Raw genomic sequence first — 26,429 nt, 5'->3', positions numbered from 1 at the left:
TTACTCTGTGTGTGTGTGTGTGTGTGTGTGTGTGTGTGTGTGTGTGTGTGCGTGCGTGCGTGCGTGCGTGCGAGGGAGCGAGTGTTAACTCGAAATGACAATGACAAGGTTCCAGTTCAACATTGTTTACTAAACCGTATTAGCACACTACATGGTTGCCATTGCACTCAGGCCAGGTCCATCAACAACGAGACCCCTGCGCAGGCGCACTAATAACAGAGTGAAAGCCCCGTAACAACAGAAATATTGGGATACTTAAAACATGAATTTAACCATCTCCCACATTTCTTTAAAGACAAATAAAACAACAACATAATTAACTTTCCATTACTGAGTGCCTTTAGGAGCACAAGACCGGATGCTCCCTTTTTAGTCTGACAGTAGGCAAGCTGTTCCTTTGTGGCTGACCACAGAATCCTCTGGATTCTCTGTGCTTGAATAAGTTCCTTGATGCTGCTAATCTCAAAACAAAGTCTTTTCTCTGTGACAGACTTGGTTGACTTCACAGCATCAACTAAGGAGTAGTTGTCAGTGACACAAACTACAGGTAGAATGTGCCATTTTGTCTCACCAGTGGTGAGAACAGAGTTGCAAGAAAGATAGCATTGTCAATTCCATCCGCAAGGGTTTATCCAGCAAGTGTACTTCGGACAACCCTTCTGATCCTTTTTGACTGCCAACAGATAGGAGAGAATCTTTTTCCTTCCCCTATTAACACAATTAGATGTCCACCTTGTGTGCCCCCATCTGTAAGGTTCTCTAGGGAAGCATCACTGAAGACAATTAGTTTCAGAGTCATCTTTTCCAACATGCTGTAACTTTAGAGTCACTTGTTGTGATTTCAGTTTACGAACAACTTTGTTTGCCTCATGAATGGTTTGTACATTGGCATGTTGTGTTGGATGCCAAGTTGAAGCCATCAAACATTACATCAGGTCTACTCTGTCTAGCAACCCATAGAATTTGACCTGTCTTCGACCTCAATTGATCAGCTTCAACTCCACAGAGAGGGGAATTCCTTTGTATGGCTCTTGAATTATCCATGTGGATAGGTTGAAGATTATTGATAGTTCTCCTGTTAAATCAGTATTTTTCCATCAACTGTAGTAATTTTTGTTATGTTGGCATAGAGTTTATCATGCTCCTCATGGCTGACCTGGAAAACAGCTTTGAGGTGTGGAATCACAGTTGTAGCAAAGGCCTGTGAGCCACCCCAGATGAAGTCATCAACATGACAGGCAAGTACTCCAGTCACATTGCAGTCTTGATCAAGCCAATAGAAGACTGCAGGATCCCCTTGACATTTTTCCACCTGTACTCAGCATTGTTGCCTTGACTTTGTTGTACCAGTAGAGTGATGCATCTGCCAGGCCATGCATACACTTTAGTTTCCACAGTGTTCCTTCGCTCTTAGCTTCAGACGTAGGTCAGATGTGAATGTCCCTTCACAGCTCTGTTCCCTGCAAAATTGCAGATTTGATATTTATGGAATGAAGTTTCATTTTTTTCTGGCAGATCACTGTCAGCAGCAATCGGAGTGACTCTGAGGCGCATGTCGGTGAGTCATTTGGGAGTTCTTTAGCAGCCAGCTCCTCAACCTCTAGCCACTAGACGTGCTTTTGGCACTATTCCAGTTAAGGATGCTTTAAGGGTACACACCCACCTTGTTGAGAAACATTTTTGTCAAACACTCCATTTTCCCTCCAACTACTGAGCTCATCTAGCTTAGCTGAGTCAAATGACACGTCCTTTGTTTCAAGTAAACCATTTTAAATGTCATTCTGTTTTTCTTGATTTTCCATTGGTTAAATTCTGAGATTATCTACAAATGACAGGTCAGCTGACCCTGTTGTACCAGAAAGTGTGCCTGGTTCAGAGTACTGCAAGTTGTACCAGTTCTGGTGTTTTCCTTTGGCTTTTCCTGCTTAACTGTTGCTGTATGTGGAATACCACTTTCTCTGTCCATGTATTTAACAGTTTGTCCAGTTTTCAGATTGGAACAACAATGTTGTCTATGAAAATCCAACTGACATTTACTTCTGAAGTGCTGAAATGTTGCACCCTCGACAACCACTGTGATGATTATTATTTGACCCTGCTGGTCATCTATGAACATTTGAACATCTTGGCCATGTTCTGTTACAATCTCCACCCGTCACAGCCAGAAGAGGACTGGCCACCCCTCATAGCCTGGTTCCGCTCTAGGTTTCTTCCTAGGTTCTGGCTTTTCTAGGGAGTTTTTCCTAGCCACCGTGCTTCTATACCTCCGTTGCTTGCTGTTTGGGGTTTTAGGCTGGGTTTCTGTACAGCACTTTGTGACATCAGCTGATGTAAGAAGGGCTTTATAAATACATTTGATTGATTGATTAACACTTGGCTCTTATTGAATGTTTTCCTCATTTGGACTCTCAACAGTATTACCTGTGGCATGGTTGAAGGTCTCTGCTCCATTTCCTGTGTCAGTTTCAGTGTCCATATCATTGGATGCGACATCTGGTAGGTTCATGTCTGTTAATTTGTCTTTTTTTGTAATTTTAATTAGGAGGTTGATTCTCAGCAACAGCCCCTCCATCTTGTTGATCATTTACTTTCCGCAATCTTGAGTGATGCACCCTGACAATGGTGCCTCACAAATATCACCACACCATCTTGGCCAATGACTTCTCCCGGTCCTTTCCACTCTTGACAGTCAACTCGTTTGTACCAGACTTTGTTACCAGTCTCGTACTTCTCATCGGTGGGTGGGTCAAAGCTGTTTACGTAGAGCCCTGTGAATTCTCTGAACACTCTGCTTCAGTGAAGGCTTTTCTCGCTGCATGTAGTGCTGAAAGGTGCTGTCCCACCCATTCACTCACACTGGTCCATTCTAGTACTGGTGGCTTGTCAACCAGTACAGAGGGAAGATTAGAGTTCTGCCCAACACTAGTTGGTATGAGCTGTAACCATAAACATTGTGCATTGAGTTTTTTGCCTTCAAAGCCCAATCTAGAGCTGTTTTCCAGTCACATCCATTGTCTTGCTTCCCTTTCAGCATAATCTCTGTGAGTGTTTGATTATGTCTCTCCAGAAGTCCATTGCTCCATGGACTGTATGCAGAAGTTGTCTTTACTTCCATGTTGAATTTGTCAGCCATTTCTCTTTTTTCATTATTTTAGAATTCTCCTCCATTGTCACTACAAATTTTGTGGCGGGCCATGCACACTTATCCATTTACATTTACATTTAAGTCATTTAGCAGACGCTCTTATCCAGAGCGACTTACAAATTGGTGCATTCACCTTAAACAAGCATATGCAGTACGACCAAAAGCAGGACAACTGAAAATAAAGTGTGCACTAGCGACTACTACTTCCTCTTATCTTAAATAAACAAGAGCTAAGCCACATTGTAGGTAATGTCAACAGTTATAATATTAAAGATGTATCGTATGCCAAAACATTATAATGTGTCTTTTATCATTGTTTGGTTTTTTTGAAACTGGTCTGGTTTTAAAGTTGCCGCCATGCCGCACACACCTTTATGGGTAATGTATTATTTGGGTTAAAATCTATTACAAGTTCCTTTGTAGCTTGTAAAGCACTTTGAACTGCTGCATGAACAAGATAATTATTACTATTGTTATTATTATTACTCCCTAGTAGCAGTGGTATCAGTAGCAGTAACGCTAGTAGTAGCCTTTGATCATGAAAGCCAAGTCAACAAACAGATTACCGGCAATTTCGAATCCCACCGCACCTTCTCCGCTATGCACCTCAGCCACGCTCAAGGTCCTAAACGATATCATAACCGCCATCGATAAGAAACAATACTGTGCAGCCGTATTCATTGACCTGGCCAAGGCTTTTGACTCTGTCAATCACCACATCCTCATCGGCAGACTCGATAGCCTTGGTTTCTCAAATGATTGCCTCGCCTGGTTCACCAACTACTTCTCTGATAGAGTTCAGTGTGTCAAATCGGAGGGCCTGTTGTCCGGGCCTCTGGCAGTCTCTATGGGGGTGCCACAGGGTTCAATTCTTGGGCCGACTCTCTTCTCTGTATACATCAATGATGTCGCTCTTGCTGCTGGTGAGTCTCTGATCCACCTCTACGCAGACGACACCATTCTGTATACTTCTGGCCCTTCTTTGGACACTGTGTTAACAACCCTCCAGACGAGCTTCAATGCCATACAACTCTCCTTCCGTGGCCTCCAACTGCTCTTAAATACAAGTAAAACTAAATGCATGCTCTTCAACCAATCGCTGCCTGTACCTGCCCGCCCGTCCAGCATCACCACTCTGGACGGTTCTGACTTAGGATATGTGGACAACTACAAATACCTAGGTGTCTGGTTAGACTTTAAACTCTCCTTCCTGACTCACATCAAACATCTCCAATCCAAAGTTAAATCTAGAATTGGCTTCCTATTTCGCAACAAAGCATCCTTCACTCATGCTGCCAAACATACCCTCGTAAAACTGACCATCCTACCGATCCTCGACTTTGGCGATGTCATTGTCATGTCTTTGGCTATGCCGGATTAAGTGTTATTTACATTTACATTTAAGTCATTTAGCAGACGCTCTTATCCAGAGCGACTTACAAATTGGTGCATTCACCTTATGATATCCAGTGGAACAACCACTTTACAATAGTGTATCTAACTCTTTTAAGGGGGGGGGGGTTAGAAGGATTACTTTATCCTATCCTAGGTATTCCTTAAAGAGGTGGGGTTTCAGGTGTCTCCGGAAGGTGGTGATTGACTCCGCTGACCTGGCGTCGTGAGGGAGTTTGTTCCACCATTGGGGTGCCAGAGCAGCGAGCAGTTTTGACTGGGCTGAGCGGGAACTGTACTTCCTCAGAGGTAGGGAGGCGAGCAGGCCAGAGGTGGATGAACGCAGTGCCCTTGTTTGGGTGTAGGGCCTGATCAGAGGCTGAAGGTACGGAGGTGCCGTTCCCCTCACAGCTCCGTAGGCAAGCACCATGGTCTTGTAGCGGATGCGAGCTTCAACTGGAAGCCAGTGGAGAGAGCGGAGGAGCGGGGTGACGTGAGAGAACTTGGGAAAGTTGAACACCAGACGGGCTGCGGCGTTCTGGATGAGTTGTAGGGGTTTAATGGCACAGGCAGGGAGCCCAGCCAACAGCGAGTTGCAGTAATCCAGACGGGAGATGACAAGTGCCTGGATTAGGACCTGCGCCGCTTCCTGCGTGAGGCAGGGTCGTACTCTGCGAATGTTGTAGAGCATGAACCTACAGGAACGGGTCACCGCCTTGATGTTAGTTGATAACGACAGGGTGTTGTCCAGGATCACGCCAAGGTTCTTAGCACTCTGGGAGGAGGACACAATGGAGTTGTCAACCGTGATGGCGAGATCATGGAACGGGCAGTCCTTCCCCGGGAGGAAGAGCAGCTCCGTCTTGCCGAGGTTCAGCTTGAGGTGGTGATCCGTCATCCACACTGATATGTCTGCCAGACATGCAGAGATGCGATTCACCACCTGGTTATCAGAGGGGGGAAAGGAGAAGATTAATTGTGTGTCGTCTGCATAGCAATGATAGGAGAGACCATGTGAGGATATGACAGAGCCAAGTGACTTGGTGTATAGCGAGAATAGGAGAGGGCCTAGAACAGAGCCCTGGGGGACACCAGTGGTGAGAGCACGTGGTGCGGAGACAGATTCTCGCCACGCCACCTGGTAGGAGCGACCTGTCAGGTAGGACGCAATCCAAGCGTGGGCCGCGCCGGAGATGCCCAGCTCGGAGAGGGTGGAGAGGAGGATCTGATGGTTCACAGTATCAAAGGCAGCCGATAGGTATAGAAGGATGAGAGCAGAGGAGAGAGAGTTAGCTTTAGCAGTGCGGAGCGCCTCCGTGACACAGAGAAGAGCAGTCTCAGTTGAATGACTAGTCTTGAAACCTGACTGATTTGGATCAAGAAGGTCATTCTGAGAGAGATAGCAGGAGAGCTGGCCAAGGACGGCACGTTCAAGAGTTTTGGAGAGAAAAGAAAGAAGGGATACTGGTCTGTAGTTGTTGACATCGGAGGGATCGAGTGTAGGTTTTTTCATTTTTTTTTTCCAGGAATGAATGAAGTGCTTGATGATTACACTGGGTTTCTTTGTATTCACAATGAAGTGTGTGAAGTGGTTGACTATGTGAAGGTACCACATACTTGGTCCTAGCTCATGTAAATCTACAACCATTGTATCATTGTACTTAGAAGCCAGTGGCAAACCAACAGCTGGTCTGGGATTAGGTTTGCTGTATTTCTGACATCTCACAACTGTTAACTATCTGCTGTAGAATGGAAATACTCTCATCATCATTATTCCCAGAACTGCTGAGTCATTTCTGAAGTCTGTCTACTGTAGCATGTCCAAACTGTTTGAAGTTTTAACAATACTTTGTGTTTTTCCTTTGTGTTCATGTTCTCTGTGACTGTCAGAATCTCCATGTGCTCTGTGTCCATCAGAATCAAATTTTTACATGGACTATGTGTGATGTCTTTACATGGCCTGAGGAAGTAAGTTCAAGGGTCACTGGTTGTTTAAACATCACTGCCTTGTCATTTTTTATGTCTAGTACAGCCCCTGCCTTCTTGAGGGAAGCTTTGCTTAATAGTAAGGGGATATACATTTACATTTACATTTAAGTCATTTAGCAGACGCTCTTATCCAGAGCGACTTACAAATTGGTGCATTCACCTAATGACATCCAGTGGAACAGCCACTTTACAATAGTGCATCTAAATCTTTTAGGGGGGGGGGGGGGCAGAAGGATTGCTTTATCCTATCCTAGGTATTCCTTGAAGAGGTGGGGTTTCAGGTGTCTCCGGAAGGTGGTGATTGACTCCGCTGTTCTGGCGTCGTGAGGGAGTTTGTTCCACCATTGGGGTGCCAGAGCAGCGAACAGTTTTGACTGGGCTGAGCGGGAACTGTACTTCCTCAGTGGTAGGGAGGCGAGCAGGCCAGAGGTGGATGAACGCAGTGCCCTTGTTTGGGTGTAGGGCCTGATCAGAGCCTGAAGGTACTGAGGTGCCGTTCCCCTCACAGCTCCGTAGGCAAGCACCATGGTCTTGTAGCGGATGCGAGCTTCAACTGGAAGCCAGTGGAGAGAGCGGAGGAGCGGGGTGACGTGAGAGAACTTGGGAAGGTTGAACACCAGACGGGCTGCGGCGTTCTGGATGAGTTGTAGGGGTTTGATGGCACAGGCAGGGAGCCCAGCCAACAGCGAGTTGCAGTAATCCAGACGGGAGATGACAAGTGCCTGGATTAGGACCTGCGCCGCTTCCTGTGTGAGGCAGGGTCGTACTCTGCGGATGTTGTAGAGCATGAACCTACAGGAACGGGCCACCGCCTTGATGTTAGTTGAGAACGACAGGGTGTTGTCCAGGATCACGCCAAGGTTCTTAGCGCTCTGGGAGGAGGACACAATGGAGTTGTCAACCGTGATGGCGAGATCATGTAAGGACCACTTCTGTTTCAATGTAACACTTAGTCTGACACATTTTTGCTGGTATCTTGACTCTCTTGGTAGAATGGATGATTCTCCCATCTCCAAATTTGAAAGCTCAGTTGCTTGTGGTGTGTCAATCATATTTTGTACTTCTTTCAAATTTTGTTCACTGACATTGCTATCAAGCCATTTTGCGCCACACACTGTGCGTGTACATGCAGTATCAATCACTGCAGATCCTAAAGCAGATCCTCCATAAATTTCATCAGCCTATCGAATGCGCCGGCAAAATCCTTAATCATTGTTACTCTAACTTCCGCGACACATACAAAGCCCTCCCTCGACTTCCTTTCAGAAAATCTGACCACGACTCCATTTTGCTGCTCCCAGCCTATAGACAGAAACTAAAACAGGAAACAACCGTGCTCAGGTCTGTTCAACGCCTGTCCGACCAATCGGATTCCACGCTTCAAGATTGCTTCGATCACTCGGACTGGGATATGTTCCGGATAGCGTCGAACAACAACCTTGATGTATACGCTGATTCGGTGAGCGAGTTTATTAGCAAGTGCATCGGTGATGTTGTACCCACGTCGAATATTAAAACCTTCCCCAACCAGAAACAGTGGATTGATGGCAGCATTTACGCAAAACTGAAAGCGCGAACCACTGCTTTTAATCAGGGCAAGGCGACCGGAAACATGACCGAATACAAACAGTGTTGCTATTCCCTCCGCAAGGCAATCAAACAAGCTAAGCGTCAGCATAGAGACAAAGTAGAGTCACAATTCAAAGGCTCAGACACGAGAGGTATGTGGCAGGGTCTACAGTCAATCATGGACTACAAAAAGATAACCAGCCCCGTCACAGACCCCGATGTTTTGCTCCCAGACAAACTAAACAACTTCTTTGCTCGCTTTGAGGACAACACAGTGCCATCGACACGGCCCGCTACCAAAACCTGCGGGCTCTCCTTCACCGCAGCCAACGTGAGTAAAACATTTAAACGTGTTAACCCTTGCAAGGCTGCCGGCCCAGACGGCATCCCTAGCCGTGTCCTCAGAGCATGCGCAGACAAGCTGGCTGGTGGGTTTACGGACACATTCAATCAATCACTCTCCCAGTATGCTGTTCCCACATGCTTCAAGATGGCCACCATTGTTCCTGTTCCCAAGAAAGCTAAGGTAACTGAGCTAAATGACTATCGCCCCGTAGCACTCACTTCCATCATCATGAAGTGCTTTGAGAGACTAGTTAAGGATCATATCCCCTCCACCATACCTGACACACTAGACCCACTCCAATTTGCTTACCGCCCCAATAGGTCCACAGACGACGCAATCGCAATCACACTGCCCTAACCCATCTGGACAAGAGTAATACCTATGTAAGAATGCTGTTCATCGACTACAGCTCAGTATTTAACACCATAGTACCCTCCAAACTCGTCATTAACCTCTTGACGATTGGGGTCAGATATATATATATTTTTTTAAATAACGTTCCCAAGGTAAACAGACTATTTCTCAGGTCCAGATCGTAGAATTTGCATATAATTTACAGATTATGATAGAAAACACTCCAAAGTTTCCAAAACTGTCAAAATATTGTCTGTGAGTATAACAAAACTGATTCTGCAGGCGAAAACCTGAGAAAATTTAACCCGGAAGTGCTTTTTTTTATTTTTTTATCTGTGTTTCCTGGACCGTCTTTCTTCCATTTAAAGGGGTATCAACCAGATTCCTTTTCCAATGGCTTCCTCAGGCTGTGACCAGGCTTTAGACATAGTTTCAGGCTTTTATTTTGAAAAATTAGCGAGATTTTTCAAAACTAGTCAGGTGTCCTCTGATTAGTTCCTGCGCGCGAGAGGTAGCTCTCCATTTTCTTTTTCTCTCTTATTGAGTAGGTTACGGTCCGGTTGAAATATTATCGATTATGTTTGTTAAAAACAACCTGAGAATTGATTATAAAAAAGATTTGACATGTTTCTATGACCATTACGGATACTTTTTGGAATTTTCGTCGAACGGAACGAGGCTTTGGTTTTCTGAACATAACGCGCAACCCAAATTGAGTTTTTTGTTATAAAAGTAATATTTATCGAACAAAAATAACATTTGTTGTGTAACTGGGAGTCTCGTGAGTGCAAACATCCGAAGATTATCAAAGGTAAGCGATTAATTTTATTGCTTTTCTGACCAAGCTAACCAAGCTAATATAAGGCTAACTGTTCTAGCATTGATTGATACTCACACAAAAGCTTGGATTTCTTTCGCTGCAAAGCATATTTTCAAAATCTGACACGATAGGTGGATTAACAACAAGCTAAGCTGTGTTTTGGTATTTTTCACTTGTGATTGCATGATTATAAATATTTTTAGTAATATTTTTGAATCTGATACGTTTGGGAATTTTCTTCTGCCTTTCAGGACGGGAACGAGGCTGTAGTTTTCTGAACATAACGCGCAACCCAAATGGTGTTTTTTTGTTTTATTATATAAATATTTATCGAACAAAAATAACATTTATTGTGTAACTGGGAGTCTCGTGAGTGAAAACATCCGAAGATTATCAAAGGTAAGCGATTAATTTGATTGCTTTTCTGACTTTCTTGACCATGCTAATTTGGGGATAGCTGTTCTAGCATTGATTGATACACTCACAAAAGCTTGGATTTCTTTCGCTGTAAAGCATATTTTCAAAATCTGACACAATAGGTGGATTAACAACAAGCTAAGCTGTGTTTTGGTATATTTCACTTGTGATTGCATGATTATAAATATTTTTAGTAATATTTTGCGCCCTGCAATTCAGCAGTTGTTTAGGAAAATGATCCCGTAAAAGGGATCCGTTGCACAGAGAGGTTAAAAAGCCTTTTGGACCTAGACTTGGCGCTCCGGTACCACTTGCTGGGTCTTGACCCTGCCCTGTGCAACTGGGTCCTGGACTTTCTGACGGGATGCCCCCAGGTGGTGAGGATAGGAAACAACATCTCCACCTCGCTGATCCTCAACACTGGGGCCCCACAAGGGTGCGTTCTCAGCCCTCTCCTGTACTCCCTTTTCACCCATGACTGCGTGGCCATGCACGCCTCCATCTCAATCATCAAGTTTGCAGACGACACTACAGTGGTAGGCTTGATTACCAACAACGACGAGACGGCCTAAAGGGAGGAGGTGAGGGCCCTCGGAGTGTGGTGTCAGGAAAATAACCTCACACTCAACGTCAACAAAGGAGATGATCGTGTACTTCAGGAAACAGCAGAGGGAGCACCCCCCATCCACATCGACGGGACTGTAGTGGAGAAGTTGGAAAGTTTTAAGTTCCTCTGCGTACACATCACGGACAAACTGAAATGGTCCACCCACACAGACAGTGTGGTGAAGAAGGCGCAACAGCACCTCTTCAACCTCAGGAGGCTGAAGAAATTTGGCTTGTCACCAAAAACGCTCACAAACTTTTACAGATGCCCAATCGAGAGCATCCTGTCAGGCTGTATCACCGCCTGGTACGGCAACTGCTCCACCCACAACTGTAAGGCTCTCCAGAGGGTAGTGAGGTCTGCACAACACATCATCGGGGGCAAACTACCTGCCCTCCAGGACACCTACACCACCCGATGTCACAGGAAGGCCAAAAAGATCATCAACCACCAACCAACAACCACCCGAGCCAATGCCTGTTCACCCCGCTATCATCCAGAAGGCGAGGTCAGTACAGGTGCATCAAAGCTAGGACCGGGGGCTGATATACAGCTTCTATCTCAAGGACATCAGACTGTTAAACAGCCATCACTAACAGTGAGTGGGTGCTGCCAACATACCTACTCAAATCTCTAGCGACTAATAATAAAAAATTTAATGTAATAAATGTATCACTAGTCACTTTAAACAATGCCACTTTATATAATGTTTACATACCCTACGTTACTCATCTCATTTGTATATACTGTACTCTATACCATCTACTGCATCTTGCCTATGCTGTTCGGCCATCGCTCATCCATATATTTATATGTACATATTCTTATTCTTTCCTTTGTTGTTGTGAAATTGTTAGATTACTTGTTAGATATTACTGCATGGTCGGAACTAGAAGCACAAGCATTTCGCTACACTCGCATTAACATCTGCTAACCATGTGTATGTGACCAATAAAATGTTATTTGATTTAAGGATTCTATCAACTATCAAGATCCCAGTATCAGAAGCAGATTCGTTTGAAAACAGTGTAATGTTAAACTGCTCTCTCTCTGTGTTTACATTTTCCTCTGTTAGTTTAACTTGTTCATTTTTATGAGGACAGTCTGTAATCCAATGTTAAGTGCTTTGACGAATAGCACATTTTGATCTCCTTCCGTATTTGTCCAGTGGATTTGTCCCGGGCAATGGCGCCCTCTTCTGGTTGTCTTGAAAACGTGACTTGTTGGCGCCTTTTCTCTGCTGCTCAGTGTAATATGGTACGTCACTCACTTGCATTCCATCTGTTATTGGCGCAACAGACGTGTTTCACCCCAGAATGTTTTTGGTGAAGACTTCATTAATGCAGAAGTCAGCACAGTACAAGCAGTCAAAGCCAACTGTTTCTCCCTGCCATCCAGACAGGCAGTATCTAGAAACTTGAAAGCTAACACTGCATCCGGGAGAACCATGTCGTACTTGTGCATCCTATTGTACCTCTGTTCGAAATCCATTATGTAGTCTGTCATTGCAACCGAAATGTCTCTAGTAACACTGTCAAAGTTTGAATATGCCTCGTAGGCACGGTCTCTCTCTTCTTTAAGGCACACAGAATCCAGTGCTCTGATCAAAGTTCCCATACCGTCATCCTTGTTCAAATCCTCAACGGATATTTCCAGTGCTGTATCTCTCACTCTTCCGTCGAGCGATAATACCAAATGCAAGTGCGTGCCTTTTATTGTCCAGATTAGTAACCCGTTTCCAGAATCCAAGTTAATTTTCCCAACTTTCATACGACCTCTTCTTGTCGAACCGAGGTGGCACATTGTAGTTATTAGCCATCCTCTGCTATCAATGTTAACTTGAAGTGACACAACAACTAGGTTCCAGTTTAACAACATTTACTAATTATATTATATTATACACTGCTCAAAAAAATAAAGGGAACACTTAAACAACACAATGTAACTCCAAGTCAATCACACTTCTGTGAAATCAAACTGTCCACTTAGGAAGCAACACTGATTGACATTAAATTTCACATGCTGTTGTGCAAATGGAATAGACAAAAGGTGGAAATTATAGGCAATTAGCAAGACACCCCCCAAAACAGGAGTGATTCTGCAGGTGGTGACCACAGACCACTTCTCAGTTCCTATGCTTCCTGGCTGATGTTTTGGTCACTTTTGAATGCTGGCGGTGCTCTCACTCTAGTGGTAGCATGAGACGGAGTCTACAACCCACACAAGTGGCTCAGGTAGTGCAGTTCATCCAGGATGGCACATCAATGCGAACTGTGGCAAAAAGGTTTGCTGTGTCTGTCAGCGTAGTGTCCAGAGCATGCAGGCGCTACCAGGAGACAGGCCAGTACATCAGGAGACGTGGAGGAGGCCGTAGGAGGGCAACAACCCAGCAGCAGGACCGGTACCTCCGCCTTAGTGCAAGGAGGTGCACTGCCAGAGCCCTGCAAAATGACCTCCAGCAGGCCACAAATGTGCATGTGTCAGCATATGGTCTCACATGTGGTCTGACAAGGTCTGAGGATCTCATCTCGGTACCTAATGGCAGTCAGGCTACCTCTGGCGAGCACATGGAGGGCTGTGCGGCCCCACAAAGAAATGCCACCCCACACCATGACGGACCCATCGCCAAACCGGTCATGCTGGAGGATGTTGCAGGCAGCAGAACGTTCTCCACGGCGTCTCCAGACTCTGTCACGTCTGTCACATGTGCTCATGTGCTCAGTGTGAACCTGCTTTCATCTGTGAAGAGCACAGGGCACCAGTGGCGAATTTGCCAATCTTGGTGTTCTCTGGCAAATGCCAAACGTCCTGCACGGTGTTGGGCTGTAAGCACAACCCCCACCTGTGGACGTCGGGCCCTCATACCACCCTCATGGAGTCTGTTTCTGACCGTTTGAGCAGACACATGCACATTTGTGGCCTGCTGGAGGTCATTTTGCAGGGCTCTGGCAGTGCTCCTCCTGCTCAAAGGCAGAGGTAGCGGTCTTGCTGCTGGTTTGTTGCCCTCCTACGGCCTCCTCCACGTCTCCTGATATACTGGCCTGTCTCCTGGTAGCGCCTGCATGCTCTGGACACTACGCTGACAGACACAGCAAACCTTCTTGCCACAGTTCGCATTGATGTGCCATCCTGGATGAGCTACACTACCTGAGCCACTTGTGTGGGTTGTAGACTCCGTATCAGGCTACCACTAGAGTGAGAGCACCGCCAGCATTCAAAAGTGATCAAAACATCAGCCAGGAAGCATAGGAACTGAGAAGTGGTCTGTGGTCACCACCTGCAGAATCACTCCTGTTTTGGGGGGTGTCTTGCTAATTGCCAATCATTTCCACCTTTTGTCTATTCCATTTGCACAACAGCATGTGAAATTTATTGTCAATCAGTGTTGCTTCCTAAGTGGACAGTTTGATTTCACAGAAGTGTGATTGACTTGGAGTTACATTGTGTTGTTTAAGCGTTCCCTTTATTTTTTTGAGCAGTGTATATTATTAGTATTAGCACACTACATGGCTGCCATTGCACTCGGGCCAGGTCCATCAACAACGAGACCCCTACGCAGGCGCACTAATAACAGAGTGAAAAGAAAGCCCCGTAACAGAAATATAGGGATACTTAAAACATAAACTTAACAGTGAGAACCTCTCCCTGGAAGCTTTGTCCTTCATTCTGAGTGTAAACAATAGGTGCCACTCACTCCCCCCTTATCTGACCTGTTTTTAAATGGTGAGAACAGCAAATGACAACTCCGGATAAAAGAACACACACACTATATTAAGGGTACTGTGCTGTAGGGAAATAGATTAAACAGTAGCTTTGGGTTTAGTGTAGATAGACTTGCCATTAAACACACCGCTGATGGAGGGACTAGTGAGGTCCTCTGGATGATTCTACTGTCTATCCTCCCGTCTCTAAGGCTCTAGTAGAAACAGACACATCACACATGGTTAATACAGTTTTATCTATGAGTGAATGTGTGTAACAGGAAATGCTATGCGAAATGACTGAAACAACTCTCAACCAACTATGCACCACAAGTGACGATCATGGAATTTTGGACGACGGTTATTTGTCAGCCAAATGACCGTGGTCACCATTATAACCGTTCGAATAGCAAGTCGGTTAGGACATCTACTTTGTGCATGACACAAGTAATTTTCCCAACAATTGTTTTTCGTGACAGATTATTTCACTTATAATTCACTGTATCACAAATCCAGTGGGTCAGAAGTTTATATACACTAAGTTGACTGTGCCTTTAAACAGCTTGGAAAATTCCATAAAATTATGTCATGGCTTTAGAAGCTTCTGATAGGCTAATTGACATAATTTGAGTCAATTGGACGTGTACCTGTGGATGTATTTTAAGGCCTGCCTTCTAACTCAGTGCCGCTTTGCTTGACATCGTGGGAAAAACAAAATAAATCAGCCAAGACCTAAGAAAAAAAATTGTAGACCTCCACAAGTCTGGTTCATCCTTGGGAGCAATTTCCAAACACCTGAAGGTACCACGTTCATCGGTACAAACAATGGTACGCAAGCATAAACACCATGGGACCACGCAGCCGTCATACCGCTCAGGAAGGAGACTCGTTCTGTCTCTTAGAGATGAACGTACTTTGGTGAAAAGTGCAAATCAATCCCAGAACAACAGCAAAGGACCTTGAAGATTCTGGAGGAAACAGGTACAAAAGTATCTATATCCACAGTAAAACGAGTCCTATATCGACATAACCTGAAAGGCTACTCAGCAAGGAAGAAGCCACTGCTCCAAAACCGCCATAAAAAAGCCAGACTACGGTTTGCAACTGCACATGGGGACAAAGATCGTACTTTTTGGAGAAATGTCCTCTGGTCTGATGAAACAAAAAAAGAACTGTTTGGCCATAATGACCATTGTTATGTTTGGAGGAAAAAGGAGGAGGCTTGCAAGCCGAAGAACACCATCCCAACCGTGAAGCATGGGGGTGACAGCATCATGTTGTGGGGGTGCTTTGCTGCAGGAGGGACTGGTACACTTCACAAAATAGATGGCATCATGAGGTAGGAAAAGTATGTGGATATATTGAAGCAAAATCTCAAGACATCAGTCAGGAAGTTAAAGCTTGGTCGCAAATGGGCCTTCCAAATGGACAATGACCCCAGGCAAACTTCCAAAGTTGTGGCAAAATGGCTTGAGGACAACAAAGTCGAGGTATTGGAGTGGACATCACAAAGCCCTGACCTCAATCCTATAGAAAATGTGTGGGCAGAACCAAAGAAGCGTGTGCAAGCAAGGAGGCCTACAAACCTTACTCAGTTACACCAGCTCTGTCAGGAGAAAGGGGCCAAAATTCACCCAACTTATTGTGGGAAGCTTGTGGAAGGCTACCCGAAACGTTTGACCCAAGTTAAACAATTTAAAGGCAATGCTACAAATACTAATTGAGTATGTAAACTTCTGACACACTGGGAATGTGATGAAAGAAATAAAAGCTGAAATAAATAATTCTTTCTACTATTATTCTGACATTTCACATTCTTATAATAAAGCGGTGATCCTAACTGACCTAAGACAGGGAATCTTTACTAGGATTAAATGTCAGGAATTATGAAAAACTGAGTTTAAGTGTATTTGACTAAGGTGTATGCAAACTTCCGACTTCAACTGTGTGTGTGTGTGTGTGATTTATTTATATATATATATATATATATATATATATATATATATATATATATATATATATATATATAAATAAAATACATATTTTATACTCTCCTCCGCCCCTGACTGTACGTGCTGCAGGCAAGGGGGGTATTGCCTAGGAAACTGAAGACTAATTTGCTACAACACCCTGCTTGTTTCAGCAAGAAGCAAGTCCATTTTACAGCAGAAACTGACTCGATCGCACGAATGTCCAGGCGTCCTGTCTTCAGTCAGCTGTTTGAGTAAATTCATACCGTATAAAAAATATAATGACAGCTGTGATGGAAATAGGAAGTTTCAATACAATTTTATAAATGCAGAAAGATCTTTTCTTTGTTCAAGATGGTGGGATCTTTTTGTGTCAGTAAAATGTATTATGTGAGAAAATGGCGATGGAAACACCTTTATGTGCAAATATTGATATAATTACCATCATATCAAAGTAAACTTGGAGTCACACGATGACAAGGTGTGTTGTCCTCCCACTACGACTCGGGAAACCATGCAGAATATTAGGCAGACAAAATAAGTTATGACGAACTTTACAGGGTGGTGAAAGTGGGCCTCCCAAGTGGAGCAGCAGTCTATATTTGCATGAAAATCTGTTGCCGATTGGATGGAAACCTAGATAGTGGAAAATGTACTGAACACAAATATAAAGGCAACATGTAAAGTGCGGTCCCATGTTTCATGAGCTGAATGTTTTTTTTTCTTCCATACGCACAAAAATAATATTTCTCTCAAATGTTGTGCATATATTTGTTTACATCCCTGTTAGTGAGCATTTCTCCTTTTCCAAGATAATCCATCCACCTGATAGGTGTGGCATATAAATAAGCTGAATAAACAGCATGGTCATAACGCAGGTGCACCTTGTCCCAAGCACAATAAAAGGCCACTCTAAAATGTGCAGTTTTGTCACGAAACACAATGCCATAGATGTCTCAAGTTTTGAGGGAGCGTGCAATTGTCATGCCAACTGCAGGAATGTCTACCACAGCTGTTGCCAGAGAATTGAATGTTAATTTCACTACCAACAGCCATCTCCAACACCATTTAAGAGAATTTGTCAGTACGTCCAACCGGCCTCACCACAGACAAGGTGTAACCACGCCAGCCCAGGACCTCCACATGCGGTTTCTTCACCTGCGGGAACGTCTGAGACCAGCCACCTGGACAGCTGATGAAACTGAGGAGTATTTGTCTGTAATAAAGCCCTTTCTGGGGAAACACTTCTGATTGGCTAAAATAGTTTAAATTGCATGTTGCGTTTATAAGTTGTGGCAATAAAACATGTAATTTAAAGAAGAATACAGCAGAGGAAAGAACCAAGTTAGATCCATTCCATTTCAAAATGACAGAACTCAAATACAATACAATCAGAAAGACATATCGCAAACTCTGGTGATGTGTGTCTCTTACCCTGTGTAGTTTGATGGAGTTGATCCACTGGTGTCTGTGTTCTGAGTCTATGGCTCTCAGGTACCACACACTGTCGTTAACACTGATGTCAAGCCTGCACTCATCAAATTCAAGGGGCTGAGGGTAGAGATAGAAAGGGTAGAGAGAGAAATATGATTAGTATATATAAATCATATCAACAAAACATTTAACATAGTGGGCCTGTCAAGAAGAAAGAGGGGGGAGGGAGATATGAAGGGTAAACTGTAAGTGCTGTTATTGTAAAGTGGAAACGTCTCGGAGCAACAACAGCTCAGCCGCGAAATGGTAGGCCACACAAGCTCACAGAACGGGACCGCTGAGTGCTGAAGCGCGTAGCACGTAAAAATAGTCCATCCTCGGTTGGAACTCACTACCGAGTTCCAACCTGCCTCTGGAAGCGGAGTCAGCACAATAACTGTTTGTCGGGAGCTTCGTGAAATGGGTTTCCATGGCCGAGCAGCCGCACACAAGCCTAAGATCACCATGCGCAACGCCAAGCGTCGGCTGGAGTGGTGTTAAGCTCGACGCCATTGGACTCTGGAGCAGTGGAAACGCATTCTCTGGAGTGATGAGTAACCCTTCACCATCTGGCAGTCCGACGGATGAATCAGAGTTTGGCGGATGCCAGGAAAACGCTACCTGCCCTAATGCATAGTGTCAACTGTATAGTTCGGTGGAGGCGAAATAATGGGGATGTTTTTCAGGCAAGGTTCGGGCTAGGTCCCTTAGTTCCAGTGAGAGGAAATCTTAACGCTACAGCATACGACATTCTAGACGATTCTGTGCTTCCAACTATGTGCCAACAGTTTGGGGAAGGCCGTTTCCTGTTTTAGCATGACAATGCCCCTGTGCATAAAGCGAGGTCCATACAGAAATGGTTTGTTGAGATCAGTGTAGAAGAACTTGACTGGTCTGCACATAGCCCTGACCTTAACCCCATCGAACACCTTTGGGATGAATTAGAACGCCGACTACGAGCTAGGTCTAATCGCCCAACATCCATGCCTGACCGCACTAGCTGAATGGAAGCAAATCCCCGCAGATATTTTCAAAAATCTAGTGGAAAGCATTCCCAGAAGAGTGGAGGCTGTTATAGCCGCAAAGGGAGGTCCAACTAACGTGCGGTTAAAATTGGCAAAAAACACAAATTTCTTTCCACAGGGCCGGGGGGTGAGACAGGGATGCAGCTTAAGTCCCACCCTCCTTAACATATATATCAACGAATTGGCAATGGCACTAAAACAGTCTGCAGCACCCGGCCTCACCATACTAGAATCTGAAGTCAAATGTCTACTGTTTGCTGATGATCTGGTGCTTCTGTCCACAACAAAGTAAGGCATACAGCAGTACCTAGATCTTCTCCACAGATTCTGTCAGACCTGGGCCCTGACAGTAAATCTCAGTAAGACAAAAATAACGATGTTCCAAAAAAGGTTCAGTTCCCAGGACCAGGAATACAAATTCCATCTAGATACCGTTGCCCTAGAGCACACAAAAAAAGTATACATACACCTCGGCCTAAACATCAGCGCCACAGGTAACTTCCATAAAGCTGTTAACGATCTGAGAGACAGGGCAAGAAAGTCCTTCTATGCCATCTAAAGGAACATAAAATTCAACATAACATTTAGGATCTGGATAAAAATAATTGAATCCGTTATAGAACCCATTGCCCTTTATGGTTGTGAGGTCTGGGGTCTGCTCACCAACCAATAATTAAAAAAAATGGGACAAACACTCAGCATGCAGAATTCTGCAAAAATATCCTCAGTGTACAATATAAAACACCAAATAATGCATGCAGAGTAGAATTAGGCCGACACGCACAAATGATCAAAATCAGGAAAAGTGCCGTTAAATTCTACAACCACCTAAAAGGAAGCAATTCCCAAACCTTCCATAACAAAGCCATCACCTACAATCAAATAAACCTGGAACAGAGCCCCCTAAGCAACCTGGTCCTGGGGCTCTGTTCAGACAGACAGACACCAGGACAGCAACACAATTAAACCCAACCAAATCACGAAGGGAAAAAAAGAGAATTACTTGACACATTGGAACGAATTTACAAAAGAAAACTGAACTAGAATGCTATTTGGCCCTAAACAGAGAGTACGCAGAATACCTGACCACTGTGACTGACCCACAATTAAGGTAATCTCTAACTAGGTACAGACTTCAACTAGGTACAGACTCCGTGAGCATAAGAAAGGCCGCCGAAGGCAGACCTGGTCCTCAAGAGAAGACAGGCTGTGCACACTTCCCACAAAATGAGGTGGAAACTAAGCTGCAATTCTAAACATCCTGTCAAATACACTGCTCAAAAAAATAAAGGGAACACTAAAATAACACATCCTAGATCTGAATGAATGAAATATTCTTATTAAATACTTTTTTCTTTACATAGTTGAAATTGCTGACAACAAAATCACACAAAAATTATCAATGGAAATCAAATTTATCAACCCATGGAGGTCTATATTTGGAGTCGCACTCAAAATTAAAGTGGAAAACCACACTACAGGCTGATCCAACTTTGATGTAATGTCCTTAAAACAAGTCAAAATGAGGCTCAGTAGTGCGTGTGGCCTCCACGTGCCTGTATGACCTCCCTACAACGCCTGGGCATGCTCCTGATGAGGTGGCGGATGGTCTCCTGAGGGATCTCCTCCCAGACCTGGACTAAAGCATCCGACAACTCCTGGACAGTCTGTGGTGCAACGTGGCGTTGGTGGATGGACCGAGACATGATGTCCCAGATGTGCTCAATTGGATTCAGGTCTGGGGAACGGGTGGGCCAGTCCATTGCATCACCCCACACCATGACTGACCCACCGCCAAACCGGTCATGCTGGAGGATGTTGCAGGCAGCAGAACGTTCTCCACGGCGTCTCCAGACTCTGTCACGTCTGTCACATGTGCTCAGTGTGAACCTGCTTTCATCTGTGAAGAGCACAGGGTGCCAGTGGCGAATTTGCCAATCCTGGTGTTCTCTGGCAAATGCCAAAGGTCCTGCACGGTGTTGGGCTGTAAGCACAACCCCCACCTGTGGATGTTGGGCCCTCATACCACCCTCATGTAGTCTGTTTCTGACCGTTTGAGCAGACACATGCACATTTGTGGCCTGCTGGAGGTCATTTCGCAGGGCTCTGGCAGTGCTCCTCCTGCTCCTCCTTCCACAAAGGCAGAGGTAGCGGTCCTGCTGCTGGGTTGTTGCCCTCCTACGGCCTCCTCCACGTCTCCTGATGTACTGGCCTGTCTCCTGGTAGCGCCTCCATGCTCTGGACACTACGCTGACAGACACAGCAAACCTTCTTGCCACAGCTCGCATTGATGTGCCATCCTGGATGAGCTACACTACCTGAGCCACTTGTGTGGGTTGTAGACTCCGTCTCATGCTACCACTAGAGTGAAAGCACCGCCAGCATTCAAAAGTGACCAAAACATCAGCCAGGAAGCATAGGAACTGAGAAGTGGTCTGTGGTCACCACCTGCAGAACCACTCTTTTATTGGGGGTGTCTTGCTAATTGCCTCTAATTTCCACCTGTTGTCTATTCCATTTGCACAACAGCATGTGAATTTTATTGTCAATCAGTGTTGCTTCCTAAGTGGACAGTTTGATTTCACAGAAGTGTGATTGACTTGGAGTTACATTGTGTTGTTTAAGTGTTCCCTTTATTTTTTTGAGTAGTGTATATGGCCATATTAGAGAGACATATTTCCCTCAGATTACACAGACCCACAAAGAATTAGAAAACAAATCCAATTTTGATAAACTCCGATATATATATATATATATATATATATATAGGGTGAAATACCTCAGTGTGCAATCACAGCAGCAAGATTTGTGACCTGTTGCCACAAGAAAAGGGTAACCAGTGAAGAACAAACACCATTGTAAATACAACCTATATGGTTTATTTATTTTCCCTATTTGCACATCATTACAACACTATGTCTTTATTATTTTGGAACTTTTGTAAGTGTAATGTTTACTGTTAATTTTGTATTGTTTATTTCACTTTTGTTTATTATCTATTTCACTTGCTTTGGCAATGTAAACATATGTTTCCCATGTCAATAAAGCCCCATATATTGAAATTGAGTTAAGAGCGAGAGAAGGAGAGGGGGGGTAGATTTAAACAGTAGAGCGAGTGAGTGAAGACGTTCTGACCCATAAACGCAGCAGGGAGATGTCAAATCTCTTTCAGTAAACAACAACAGCATCCAAGTTTGAGACCAGGGTGTTTGACTGCTTTACTGTTTGTTTTGAATGGAGTGTGTGTGTGTTTGGTTTTACTATCCTTGTGGGGACCAGAAGTACTCAAAGATAGTAGTTCTTCCATTCTTCTCCGCAGATTCTCTCAAGCTCTGTCAGGTTGGATGGGGAGCGTCGCTGCACAGATATTTTCAGGTCTCTCCAGAGATGTTCGATTGGGTTCAAGTCCAGGCTCTGACTGGCCTACTCAAGGACATTCAGATACTTGTCCCGAAGCCATTCCTGCGTTGTCTTGGCTGTGTGCTTAGGGTCGCTGTCCTGTTGGAAGGTGAACCTTCACCCCAGTCTAAGGTCCTGAGCGCTCTAGCGCAGGTTTTCATCAAGTATCTCTCTGTAATTTGCTCCGTTCATCTTTCCCTCGATCCTGACTAGTCTCCCAGTCCCTGAAAAACATCCCCACAACATGATGCTGCCACGGTGTCCTCCAGGCGTGATGCTTGGCAGTCAGGCCAAAGATTTGAATCTTGGTTTCATCAGACCAGAGAATCTTGTTTCTCATGATCCGAGAGTCTTTAGGTGCCTTAGACTCCAAGCGGGCTGTCATGTGCCTTTTACTGAGGAGTGGCTTCCGCCTGACCACTCTACCATAAAGGCCTGATTGGTGGAATGTTGCAGAGATGGTTGTCCTTCTGGAAGGTTCTCCCATCTCCATAGAGGAACTCTGGAGCTTTGTCAGTGACCATCGGGTTATTGGTCACCTCCCTGACCAAGGCCCTTCTCCCCTGATTGCTCAGTTTGACCAAGCGGTCAGCTCTAGGAAGATTCTTGGTGGTTACAAACTACTTCCATTTAAGAATGGAGGCTTCTGTCTTCTTGGGGACCTTCAATGCTGCAGAAATGTTTTGGTACCCTTCCCCAGATCTGTGCCTCGACACAATCCTGTCTCGGAACTCCACGGACAATTCCTTCGACCTCATGGCTTGGTTTTTGCTCTGACATGCACTGTCAACAGTGGGACCTTATATAGACAGGTGTGTGCCTTTCCAAATCATGTCCAATCAATTGAATTTACCACTGCTGGATCCAATCAAGTTGTGGAAACATCTCAAGGATGATCAATGGAAACAGGCTGCACCTGAGCTAAATTTAGAGTCTCACAGCAAAGGGTCTGAATACTTATGTAAGGTATATCTGTTTTTATTTTGAACAAATTAGCAAACATTTCTAAAAACCAGTTTTTTCTTTATCACTATGGGGTAGTGTGTGTAGATGAATGATTTAAAAATGTTTTTAAATCAATTTTAGAACAAGACTAACGGGACAAAAAGGGGTAAGGGGTCTGAATAATTTCCGAATGCACTGTATATTAGTCGTAAGTAGCTAACTTATATGTATAACATTACTTGACCTTCTGTTGTATTTCTGATTTCTGGTCTGAAAGCCACACTGATATTGGCTAACTAGCTAGCTACTTCACACAAGTCACTGGTCTACTGGCACGGAATAGCCATGATCATAAACCCCAGTTCAGATACATAAGATGAAACACAACGATTTGTTTGATCTTAACTGTCTAGTTTTAGAACGTCTCATGTCCTTGGCTGGAGTTTCCAAGATTCAACATATCAAATCTTTAGCCAAAGTTAAGGGCCATCCACACCAAGGACGATAAGTATAACAATAAATTATACATCACTATAAATGTTGTCGAGCATCCACACCAGCTGACCGTTTAACATTCTGCAGTACAACTGTCAATCAACTGAGCAACGCATCCTACTACACGATGTAGGCTTATTAATAAGGTGGAAACAAGACCATTCAGTGCTCCAGGGTGTGTTCATTGTCAGTGACTGCAAATAATACTTCAATGTACACAACAATATAAAACGCAATATGTAAAGTGTTGGTCCCATGTTTCATCCGCTGAAATAAAAAGACCCCAGAAATGTTCCATACACACAAAAAAGGTTATTTTTCTCAAACTGTTGGTACAAATTTGTTTACATCCCTATTACTAAGCATTTCTCCTTTGCCAAGATAATCCATCCACCTGACAGGTGGTATATAAAGAAGCATGATCATTACAATAAAAGACAATAAAAGGGACAATAAAAGGTGGACAATAAAAGCCCACTATAAAATGTGCAGTTTGGACACACAACACAATGCCACAGATGTATCAAGTTGAAGGAGTGAGCAATTGGCATGCTGACTGCAGGAATGTCCACCAAAGCTGTTGCAAGATAACTTTTTTTTACCCCTTTCTCGTGATATCCAATTGGTAGTTACAGTCTTGTCCCATCGCTGCAATTCTCGTACGGACTCGGGAGAGGCGAAGGTCGAGAGCCGTGCGTCCTCCGAAACACAACCCCGCCAAGCCGCACTGCTCGCTTAACCCAGAAGCCAGCCGCACCAATGTGTCGGAGGAAACACCGTACACCTGGCGACCGTGTCAGCGTGCATTGCGCCCAGCCACAGGAGACGCTAGAGCACGATAAGACAAGGACAACCCAGCCAGCCAAACCCTCCCCTAACACGGACGACGCTGGGCCAATTGTGCGCCATTGGTCTCCCGGTTGCGGCAGTCTGCGATACAGCCCGGGATCGAACCAGGATCTGTAGTGACACAGCTAGCACCACGCCACTAGGGAGGCCCGTTGCCAGATAATTTAATGTTAATTTCTCTACCATAAACCGCCTCCAATGTCGTTTTAGAGAATTTGGTAGTACGTCCAACAGGTCTCAAAACCGCAGACCATGCGTATGGCGTTGTGAGGGCGAGCGGTTTGCTGATGTCAATTTTGTAAACAGAGTTCCCCATGGTGGCGGTGAGGTTATGGTACGGGCGGGCATAAGTTACGAACAATGAATACAATTGCATTTTATCGATGGCAATATGAATGCACAGCGATACTGTGACTAGATCCTGAGGCCCATTGTCGTGCCATTCATCCTCCGCCACTACCTCATGTTCCAACATAATGATGCACGGTCCCATGTTGCAAGGATGTGTACACAATTCCTAGAAGCTGGAAGTGTCTCAGTTCTTCCATAACCTGCATCATCTTACATGTCAGCCATTGAACATGTTTGGGATGCTCTGGATCGACGTGTACGACAGCGTGTTCCAGTTCCCACCAATATTCAGCAACTTCCACGCCCCTATTTTTTTTTTTAAAGGGATCTGTGAGCAACAGATACATATCTGTATTCCCAGTCATGTTATATCAATAGATTATGGCTAATGAATTTATTTAAAATTGACTGAGTTCCTTATATGAACTGTAAAATCTTTGAAAGTAAAATCTTTAATGAAAAATATAGAAATGTAGCAATTCAACAACAGACGCTGTTTAGCCTGCACATCTTTTACATCATGTCATTGTTTGCCTCGATGCTCAAGTGGTTTGCAAGTGCCTTCCACTTTTTTGCTGTCTCTCGGTCTGTCCCGGGCGACAGTTCATTTGGCCTAGGCTGTAATGGTCGTTCTCATGCTCTTTGTCTTAAGAGGAGGAATAGGGATCGGACCAAAGCGCAGCGTGGAATGTGGACATAATGATGTTTATTAAAGTAAGACGAAATACGAAGAACACTTGAATAAACTACAAAACAAATAAAACGACGTAGACAGACCTGAACATGGAACTTACATAATAACACGAAGAACGCACGAACAGGAACAGACTACATACACGAACGACAACGAAACAGTCCCGTGTGGTGCGACATACACAGACACAGAAGACAATCACCCACAAACAAACAGTGAGAACAGCCTACCTTAATATGGTTCTCAATCAGAGGAAACATCAAACACCTGCCTCTAATTGAGAACCATATCAGGCAACACAATAAACCCAACATAGAAACACAATACATAGAATGCCCACCCCAACTCTCGCCCTGACCAACTAAACACACACAAAAACAAGAGAAAACAGGTCAGGAACGTGACATAGGCCCATTTTATATTTAGCAAGAGCAAGCCTGCTTCTCTTCACAAAAAGACCATTGGGCTTAGTATATAAAAAAACATGTCCTATAGCTTTTGTACCCTATAGCTTTTCCTGGGATTTCAAGTGAAGAGGAACAGCGGAGGCTTGCATAGCCTATAGCATATGGGAACAGCTAGCGCTCTCTCTGCCTATTTTACAATCAACAAGCAAGATCAAGCTGGAAATTCTCCTTGATAGGCTAGTAGAAGTAAATAAAATGCTTGAATTAAATGTACAACAAGCTATTGTAGTCTAGCTTTTCCTGGGACTCCAAGGGCTAAGAGGAAAAGCTGTAGCTGAGAGGCAGCAGAGGTCAGGTGCGTAACTGCGCAAAAAGCACGGTGAAGACAGACCAGGGAGGTGTAGCCTTCATTCATTACCTAAATATTAGGTCTAATACTACTAATACTTCTTAGGGACAAGAAATTATTCCTGGAGTCCAA

The 26,429-nt window shown here is 44.4% G+C and overlaps 1 protein-coding gene across 12 annotated transcripts in view; it reads right to left on the bottom strand.

Annotated features, from left to right (window-relative positions):
• The window catches only part of LOC129818309 (ceramide transfer protein-like), a 75,873-nt gene that overhangs the window by 29,368 nt on the left and 20,076 nt on the right, over positions 1-26,429 (bottom strand). For 7 of the 12 annotated variants that reach the window (XR_008753922.1, XR_008753923.1, XM_055874066.1 and 4 more), the window contains 2 exons: positions 17,745-17,861; positions 14,478-14,555 (listed from right to left, as the gene is read on the bottom strand). The exons of 1 other annotated variant lie outside the window; for it this stretch is intronic. Coding sequence is in view for 9 of the 11 variants with exons in the window: in XM_055874066.1 (XP_055730041.1) it covers positions 14,478-14,555; positions 17,745-17,861 (195 nt within the window). In the remaining 2 variants the exon portion in view is untranslated. The remainder of the gene's footprint in view (positions 1-14,477; positions 14,556-17,744; positions 17,862-26,429) is intronic. 4 more of the 12 variants (XM_055874071.1, XM_055874068.1, XM_055874072.1 and 1 more) reach the window with 2 other exon arrangements.

This window comes from Salvelinus fontinalis, chromosome 21, assembly GCF_029448725.1.
Source record: "Salvelinus fontinalis isolate EN_2023a chromosome 21, ASM2944872v1, whole genome shotgun sequence".
Taxonomy (NCBI): Eukaryota; Metazoa; Chordata; class Actinopteri; order Salmoniformes; family Salmonidae; genus Salvelinus; species Salvelinus fontinalis.
Note: the sequence above shows the minus strand (reverse complement) of the source record. Positions and strands in the feature narration are given on the sequence as shown.